General features: G+C 40.4%; 1 protein-coding gene across 1 annotated transcript; it reads left to right on the top strand.

The window, feature by feature from the left end:
• The first annotated feature begins 193 nt into the window (after window positions 1–193).
• Window positions 194–8,785, top strand: dhrs3b (dehydrogenase/reductase (SDR family) member 3b). Its single transcript, XM_003447679.5, has 6 exons — window positions 194–953; window positions 5,160–5,303; window positions 5,614–5,733; window positions 6,181–6,419; window positions 7,852–7,977; window positions 8,068–8,785. The coding sequence occupies exons 1-6, from the start codon at window positions 759–761 to the stop codon at window positions 8,150–8,152; spliced, it is 909 nt and encodes a 302-aa protein (XP_003447727.1). The 5' UTR covers window positions 194–758; the 3' UTR covers window positions 8,153–8,785.
• Window positions 8,786–9,989: the final 1,204 nt, after the last annotated feature.

The following is a 9,989-nucleotide window of genomic DNA, read 5'->3' as shown; positions in this document are numbered from 1 at the left end:
GTATTGACTCGCAACAGTCAGTGAAACCTGTGATTGCGACATCATTGTTCTTCTGTGGCCAGCGTTATGTAACGAGGTGAAGTTCGGATCAGAGAAACTCTGAATTGAGAGTTTGGGGTCCCACCTGGGACCCTCGCTGCTCGGCGACCACTGTGAGGACCTAGACCACATGTTGAGAAACGCTGTTGTAGCCACATGAAGGGGTGTGGAAGAGGCAAGTGCGCAGCCACTCAGGGCAGACGGGCACTGGAGCAAAATTCATCCCTACTTAACATGTCAATCAGGATTAATGCCCTTACAAACCTCCCATTTAGGTTCATCCAGGTCCTTTCACTAGTGGAAGTTCCGAGCCAGGGCAGAGGCGGTAATATATAAGGCAGGACAGGACAGAACAGGAACACAACACCAAAGCACAGAGGTAGCGCGCACTACGGAGCGTCGCCTGGACTTGTGTTTCACGTTTGTACTCCTCGACGGTAGTTGACAGGCGCAATGACTGATCACTTACTGATTTCGAGAGCGTGATGCATGTAGACTGTCAGAGCTCTTCAAGTCACACTGTTCTGTTTTTAAAAAAATATCTCTCGCCTGTGGATTAGTTATGCAACAGTGTAGATGATATTGTTTGCATGCGGGTAAAGTTGCAGGAGCTCAGAAGTCGCTGTCTGTGCACTCAGTTCACTGTTGGCGGATATCTGCGGTGCACGTAAACTTGCAGCGTAAACATACTTACAGACTGTCCGTGAGCACGTTCCGAAATGGAGCTGAAGAGCGTGTGTCGTATGCTTCTTTTCCCGGTTCAAATGCTCTACTGTATAGTAAGAGCAAGTTTGATGTTGCTGTTGCCAAGCAGACGGAAAGACCTCACCAAGGAGGTGGTATTGATCACTGGTGGAGGACGAGGCATCGGTCGACACCTGGCCAAAGAGTTTGCCAAGCATGGGGCCAGAAAGGTAAGTCGATAACTTGTTGCACACACCTTTCCTCCTTCCACTCCTTTCAGATCAGCACATTATTAACAACTAGATTAAATTACTTTCTGAGCAATTTGTTTTGGTCATGTATTAAGTTATATTTTCAGCTTTTATCAAAACCACCCCCCTCATCCCTCACCAGGTAGCCTGGTCAGTCTGGTTTCCCCTGCCCCACGTGTATTGCTGTTTCAATGTTCTATAAAAGCAGGGATCACGACCTCCAAGTAACCTAGTTGGTCCAGTGAGACCGGTGACACTGCCCTCAATTTTTGTTCAGGTATTGCACAACAGCTTGGGTCAACCAGAGGGCAGGTCTGGACAGCATTTATGGCTGCTTGATATGATTGAGTGTGGTACTGAGCTGACATTCATTCTGCTTGGGTCTAGGGTGATTTTTGCATTTTGCCTTACACAGAAAGTGCATCATCCAAAGATTTAGCTGTAAAAATTATACACTAACCGTGGCTTTACATATGTGGCTGTTTGTTTATTTCAGAGTGCATAAAATTTAACTGAAACTGCTTCAAATCAATGCAGCTCTGATATTTCTCTATTGTAGCTTCTTGCCATTTTGAGCAGTCTCCATAAGACTGTAATGTCTACTAGCATGCCACAACAAGAGACTTCATAACGTTCTTAATAAATAACAGATAAGTTGTTGTTTTCAAGGATAGCATGAGTTCATGAGATATTGTTTTGTGGGGTGTGTTTGCAAAACAATAACAAGGAACACATTCTGTTATTTTTTTTGTTTTTTTTAACCAGTTACAGTAACTAAAATGCATACTCGTGATGTAATATATGTGGGTCAAATCTTCCATACTCAAGACACATAATGCAATGTAAACAGGAAAAAAAGATTCGTCATTGTTTTATAGAGCTGGAAATGAATATTTATGTATAGCAAAATATGTAGGTTACCTGAAAACAACAAGTTTATATTGATGACATGAGTTGGAATAGTCCATATCATAACGCTTAAAGTTGCTTGGTTTACTCCTAAATAAATCACCAAGATAAAATAAATTATAAACTCAAATTTTCATTGGAAATCACCTCATCCATCACAACAATTAACCTTCCATGTTCCACCTCCCTCACTATCCCTCATCCCCTTAACAAGGAGCTTCCTCTTGTTCCTAAAATGCTCTGGTGACTACGGTAAACACACACACACACACACACACACACAGCTTGTCTTCATTGCAGGTCAGGGTAACCTCAGTTCAAAATTTCCAGCTGTGGTTTGTCTACCAATCCACTGAGTGAACATTGCACAGCTGAGTGCCAGATGAGTCGCTGGTGGCCCTGTAGCAGCAATGTATCAATACAGAGTAGCTCTATTTTTGATCACCTCAGATGGGAGTCATCATTACACGTGGAAGAAAATTGTGGTAATTTCTACCCACGTTGAGCAGCCCAGCTGATAGCTTTGGGTTGCAATTATACATACGAGTGACACAGGCGCCACATCTCAGATGATCTCTTAAGGTGCAATTTTAGCAGCTTGAAAACATTGCTAAAAGCTCAATGAAACACTAACTGCCTCCTTCTGTCTTTCAATGCCATCTCCTTGGGGAACAAGCTAGAAGAAACCAGTGGGTTTTAAAAGCTTCACTTTGCAGCTGCGTAACAATGGATGTCACCATGCTTTTCAGCACCCTTTTGTTGGGCATTATCAAGGTGTGAAGGCTTTGAAAACAACACCTGTGGTAATGTGTATGACAATTACTCCCTGCCTAAAGAGATGCTAAAAGGATAATTGTGAATAGGGCTGACCTCTGCGAACTTACGCTAACTCTTGTTTGAGCCTCTTTGTGAGTAGTAGCCAGAATTACCTTCACCTCTGCTTAGGTTTTAGTTTGTTCACATTGTAAGGAAGACTAACTTCAATGTCAATAGAGGAAATTAATCAAGATGAAAAGCTGGAGACCCAGGAGGGAGCCATGTCTTATTCTGTACTATTAGGCGAGAGCAGCGCCAGCGTGAGGCTTTGACACACAAAAAATAGAAAAAAGGCAACCACTAACACAGTGAGGGGTCTTTCATAACAATCCCAGTAAATACTCAGAAAATTAAAATGGTATATTTCTTCAGGGCTCATTTAATTATTTTGCAGCGTCCCTAAAAGCACCACCAGCTTGGGAGGAAAATGTTAAAAAAATTTTCTTTCCTTTTATATGTGGTTGTTAACATTACTCGGAGATCTCTGCAAAGAAGATGAACCGAAGCAAGTCACTGACAACAGGTTTGTGTGGGTGTGCTTGTGTTGCGCTGGAGGCGGGAAGCACACCACTCCCAGCTGGGTATTGCCCTGCAACTGACCTTGCTGTCTCCGCAGTAATTAGACAGCGGCAGGCGACTGCCTCCTGAACTCCTGCTGCCCCCTCTATGTGCTGCCTCTCTGCTGGCCCATACAATGGGTGTGAAAAGGAGGGCTCTTACCCACCCATATATTCAGGCCCGAGTGATAGAGTATCACTGTAATATAGCTGGAGCTAGTTGGGGACATCTCAGGCTGTATAGAGTGACATCTGCTGTCTACCTTTCAAAGTCTTGTTTTAAGCTTTGCAACATAGATTTGTTTCATTAAAGGGCTTTTACTTACAGCATGTGTTGACATTAGGTCTTGTTAGGCATGCCAAGTAAGAACAATCACCAGTTTATCAACAATAGCGAAGAGGGCTTGTGCAAGATCAATTAAAAACTGTTTTCTTAACATTTCTGTCCAGATAGCAATTTGGCCAGTGCTTGTTTGCTCTGAGGATCCTGCATGTTGTGACGGGTGATAAACTTAATGAATTAAATAACATTTTAACAGGAGAGCACAATGTAAGTGCTGACTTTTAATGAGAACTGTCAGCTTTGTTTGCCTGACTCCTATTAAAAGCTTTCAGTTATTTATCAAGACCTGTCTGCCTTCACTGATTACTCAAATGGGCTTGCAAATGAAGCAAACAGAAAACCTAATCAAAAGCAATTCAAACCAGGGCCACTCACAGAGGGAGGCAAACCCAGAGTGCTCCAGATCTGATAAAGAAATGAAACGCATAAAGAGCACATTCTAGACTGCAGTCTTTTATGTTTCTAAAAATTTTAGTGTGTTTGGTCTGCTTCAGCTGCTATTAGCCTTGGACAGTTATTGACACACGAATACTTGGAAGAACACAGCAACATAGCAATTTGGGATTTTTTTTATTTCCAGATTGTGAATATGAAAGTTATTATACTGTATTTGTTAGTGTGTTATGCTTGGCTCTCAACCAGTGTTGAGTGAATTTTAAATTGGCACAGTGTGAAATTACGCTGTTGCTGCAAGATGACAGGTTTAATTTGTGCAGGAGTTGCACTGTGCAACATGCTTGTATACTTTTGCACTTTTTTTTTAAACTAAGTCTTAAAATATCTTTTGTCATGTTTATTAATTCGATCTCTTGGACTAATCCATCCTGCTTACTAACTAAATGAATGTTTATGCATATTCATCGGTGTAAAATAATGAGAATGACAGGCTGAACCATGAGCTAGCAAACAGACATGCTGTCTTGCGCCCACGCGCAGTCTCTGACTCTCAGATACACAAGATCACTTTCCAGAGGACTTTTTGCTCAAATATTAACCTTGGTCATGGGCGACTAGCCAAATCCCACACTGGCGTCTTCAGCACTTCACACACGCACTGTTTTCAGACTCCCTGACCAGAAATGACAGGGCTCATCTGCCCAACAGGCCATGTAATCTCTTTGAGAATTTGTGTTTGAGAGATGAGGAGGGCTCACCCCCTGATTTCATTACCTTTCCCTGACCCCAAAGACTGACAGATCTAATTGCCCAATCACTAGTCCCCCACCTCTATCCAACCTCATGTTCCCTGCTCAAATGACCAGCCTTCATTTAGTCTCCGGGTGGATGAAGAGACAGTTCATTCACCCACCAACCCCCGAGCCTTTAATCTTGCTTGAAAACTATTTGTTGGAGTGAAATTGCCCTCTCTATTCTCTGAACAAAAAGAACATTGCTATTCAAAAAACTCATTTTCACTATACTGCCAAAAAAAAAAAAAAATACAAATTGACTGAGTGATTACTATTAAAAAAAATAAGCCTATTTATTGCACTCGATGCTGAATTTTCTACTGATTATGCCTCTGTTTGTTTAGAAAATTAACATCTTGTTATTTACCAGGTGATCTTGTGGGGCAGAACAGAAAAGTGCCTCAAAGAGACAGCAGAAGAAATCACCCTCTCTGGAACTGAGTGCCATTACTTCCTGTGTGACGTGGCCAATCGGGAGGAAGTTTACAAACAAGCCAAAGTGGTTAGAGAAAAGGTATGGCAGCTTAGTGTTTTTGAAAAGATAAATCTGCTTGCACAAGGAGAAATATAATTTGCACACAACAGATCGTAAAATATTTCCCTGAGATGCCTCTCTGTCTCGTCTGTATGTATATTTGCTTTGAGCTGCTCTGTCTCCCATCTGGTGTGTATAGATTACACTTCATCTCGAATCTCTAAATATGAGCTTGTAATGTTGACAGCTCTTGTGGAGTACAACTATATCATTTCAGGAAAGCAGACAGCAAATGCTTGACATTTTTGACAGGGTTTTCTCTTCCTATTCTTGCACTTTTTAATCTCAGGTGGGAGATGTTACGATATTGGTGAACAACGCAGCAGTAGTCCATGGCAAGAGTCTGATGGATAGTGATGATGATGCTCTTCTGAAATCCCAACACATCAACACCATGGGGCAGTTCTGGGTAAGACTTGATTAAACTATACCAGTTTTCCTGCAAATATAGGGAAATTCCTCTGAGCTGATTATCCTTATCATTTTTATATTTTGATTACAGCATGGCACCGTATGCAGTAGGCAGCCGCAGCCTTGTCAATCATGACTCTTATTATGGCAGGTTAAGTGGGGTATTTCCAAATTGCCTCTCAGCCCCTGAAACATCAGAAGGGTTGTGAAACTCATGGCATTTTTATTTTGAATGGAGATCAAAAGACTATGTCATATGCAGACAGAATTGCAATTATCAACTAAATGGAAATGGAAATGTAATCTGTCGTTGCAGTGTGGGCTTGCTTCTCTTGTCTGTTCTTCTTTTTAACTCTGAATATATTTCATCTTCTATCTCCACACCCCTCACCGCTTTTTTCTTCATTCTACCTTTCACAGTCTCTTTTTCTTCTTTTTGTCTTAGACAACAAAAGCTTTCCTGCCTCGAATGCTGGAGCTGCAGCACGGCCATGTCGTATGCATTAATTCCATCCTGTCCCAGTCTCCGATCCCTGGGGCCATAGACTACTGCACCTCCAAGGCCTCATCGCTGGCCTTCATGGAGAGCCTGACACTGGGCCTGCTGGACTGTCCTGGTGTCAGCTGTACCACAGTGCTTCCCTTTCACACGAATACAGAGATGTTCCAGGGCATGAGAGTCAGGTGAGAAGACACAACAAAAGGAAGGGAAGGTGTACCATTCATACCTCATACCGTGGTTCAGAAATATGGGTTATCTAGGGTTATCTATCACAAAAATTATGTGTTACAATTGGGAAAAATTAATGCCCTAACGCTTTGTTGGATGAGCAAGCCAGAGGGAGCTGGTTTAATAGTGGCTAAACAAGCTACCCCTTGAATGTAATTGGCAAAAACAAAGCAGTGAGTCCCAAAAAAATATTTTATTTCTTTAATCAGTTACATTGTAAAGTACACAAAAAGCTATCCAAATCTCCTGACAACATTGCAGGAAGGTGCAACATTGCCAGACTTATTATGGAGACCACTGGAGAAAACGAGCGTCACTTTTCCATACATTAGCGCACTAATTTGTGTCTTTTGTCCATGTGTGTCTTTGGACCACAGTAGATCTGAAGTATCCTTGAACAAGATCTTATGGGAATTTTAAGTGGAAATGTGTCAAGTAAATCCACCACTTAAGTTCAGACTGAAATATCTCAATAACCTTTGGATGCACTGCAAACTCTGAACATTATTATTCCCCTACAGGGTTAATCCTACTGACTTTAGAGATTCCCTGCCTCTCCCTGTATCACTGGTGTGAGGTTGACATTTGTGGCTCAGAGGGAAATATCTTGACAGCTATTGGATGGATTACTTTGAAAAATATTATTCAAAGTCCAGAAAGGGAAAAATCGAATGAGTTTGGTAATCTTCTGACTTTTCGTCTAGAGCCAACCAGCTAGTCAAAGTTTTCACTTGCCCTGTGTAATGCATTTGATCAATGGGCATGGAGTTTTGTACAGATGCTCGTGGTTTCTATAAAATCTATAGGCTATCACCCTTTTCGCCTGATCTACGCCGTCATAGATCATGATAAAACATTCACACTACTGGATAAATCTAAAGCATGTGTTAAGATACTCTCCTAATCCACCTGATTCATGATTCTTGTGACTGACGGTACCAGAAATGATAGTTTAACATTTTAAAAGGAATTTCGATACTTTGAGTCATTAGCTGATTTATACAATATTTAACAGACTGCTAGTAATTATCTTTAGGATTTTAGAGATGACATAAAAACATAGCAGCTTTAAACTTTTTTTTAAAAATGGTGTACGTTGCTTTGCATATTTGACATTGAATGTACATCATTGGGTGTATGATTACATCAGACCTTTCACACTGTTTTGTAATAGTTTTTGGGTATGTCAAAAACCCAAAATGTACAGTTTGGCGAGATAAAGTATGGCAGCATAATTTCAAATTCAGCTGCGCTCTGGCATTTGTTATGAACAGCGGTTGCACAGATAAAACTTGAAGCAGATAGAAAATATAATCAAAATTTTCCCAGAGTGTCCCAGAAACATCATCACTTTATCTCAAACTGTCATTTTTTTTTCTTTTCCAGGTTTCCCCAGCTCTTTCCACCCCTCAAACCTGAAGTAGTTGCCCAGAGGACTGTTGATGCAGTCAGAACTGACAAGGCTTTCCTCTACCTGCCATGGACAATGCATGCTCTTGTCATTCTCAAAAGGTGAGATTTCATGTGCTATCTTGTTTTTATTCCTGTATTTTCTACTTCCCGATTAACATGCTGACACTGGTGTTTTTCGTCTGTCTTTAGCTTCATGCCACAAGTTGCACTTGAAGAAATCCACAAGTTTTCTGGGACTTACACCTGCATGAACACATTCAAAGGGAGGACATGAACCTGGACTGTGCGCAATATGAGAGCAACCTCAACAGTTCTCGGGTGTGATGAAGGGAATATGGACCTTTACACATGTGAAAGTGGAGCAGGTCCCATGATAGAGTGAAGACAAACACATGCAAGGGTGTCACTTCTACAGTTACAAGTAATTGATAAACTGCTCGATACACCCTGGTCCTATGTATATGTATATAGTATGGAGGACTCACTTTGATCTGAAGCCATGCATAGTTCTATACCAGTAGTTATTCTGGGAGTTTATTGACACATATTTTGTCGCCTGTTTTTACTTTTTTTTTTAATTCTTCTTTTTAATATGTCTTTGAATCAAAACAAGGTAATAAAATCGAGTTTTAGAATTGCACTTTCTCCATTTGTACATGATGAAAATAGAAAAAGTGAACACTTGGGAGGTAGACATTGTTTTCTGAGAGGGTTTTGACTCCCATGGCAGTGCGATAACAGCTTTGATTTATTCCAAGCATGAGATCAGTGACTGTGACAGACGATGTTGTCAAAACATAAAATGCACTCATGGGGGCCATGTGGGGCATATTCTTGTTTGTTCTCTGCTGTCAGAAAATGGTACAGGGGGATAGTGTAAATCTCAATAAACATAATGAACTCAAAACAAGTCAGTCAGGCCCTTCTAATGCCTGCACAATGGTTTTAATTGCATTCAATGAATGTGAACAGCCAGAAAAACTTTATTGTACGTATTGCAGACATTCATTCATCAAAGCTTTAATTATTAAAACAAAATTAAAATAAAGTGTTTTTTGTCTGTTGCTAAGATAACGTCAGGTTTGATTTCATTAGCTTGGCTTATAATCAAGCAATCTTAAGATTTATGCAGTTGCTGCACATTTGTGTTAGATTATATAAATGTGATTTGAATTAGTAAATCCTGAGAGGCTTATATTCCAGGACAAAAATGATGTGACAGTATGGGGGCTCTTTTGTTTTACTGCATTAAACCTCAAAATGTCCTGGTGCTTTAGCACAAAAGAAAGAATTGGAGCTGTGGAAAATTATAATGGATGAGATTTGTCACTGCCAGTGTCTTACAATTACCTTTTGATTGAGGATATTATTTAAGTAGTAAAAACGCATTTCATAAAACTGGAAGGCGCTTACACTGGTGGATGAATTGCTAAACCTTACTCGCTTTGGAACTGAAAATGAACAGCATCCACCGTAGTACCGCAGCTCCCAATTTAACATTTCCGCCAAATAGGGAAGAATTACCTGTTATTCCATCATAGCTAATATAATGTGAATAAAAGCCTGCAGCAGTTTCAAAGGTGAGGAGAGGCCTTAGATTATACATCCCATTTCTGTGCTGATACATTTCTTTCAGCTCTTTTTAGCATTTCAGATTTTTCATGTTGAATAAAACTCTATTTATTCAGAGGACACAGACGTACTTCAAAAGATATCCCGGTTCGAAATAAGTGCATTAATCAGGTTTTTTGATGTAATAAACTGGCCATTAGCTACTTAGAGATTATTTCTGTAGTAGGTAAAGGTCATTTATGAGACCAATAGAGAGAACCAAACCTAAAGAGAAACAAAAATCAGGTTAAAATACTTTATATGAAAAAAAGAAAGAGTTTCTAATCTCTTTCACATCTCAGATGGCACAGTATATCAGACTTTGTTATTTTTTAATGAAATGAGGCAAAGACCTGACCTCACCTAGGCTGATTCACTGAAAGGGATGTAGTAAAATTGAAAATACCATACTCTGCTGCAGTTTTAACCTCAGGTGTTGAGCCTTCTTTAAAAGGATAAACTGCTTTAAGATGTCTGAACTGTTCGCATTTGACTCAGAC

This window comes from Oreochromis niloticus, linkage group LG5 (assembly GCF_001858045.2).
Source record: "Oreochromis niloticus isolate F11D_XX linkage group LG5, O_niloticus_UMD_NMBU, whole genome shotgun sequence".
Taxonomy (NCBI): Eukaryota; Metazoa; Chordata; class Actinopteri; order Cichliformes; family Cichlidae; genus Oreochromis; species Oreochromis niloticus.
The sequence above is the reverse complement of the archived record's forward strand: the minus strand, read 5'-3'. Positions and strand labels throughout refer to the sequence as shown.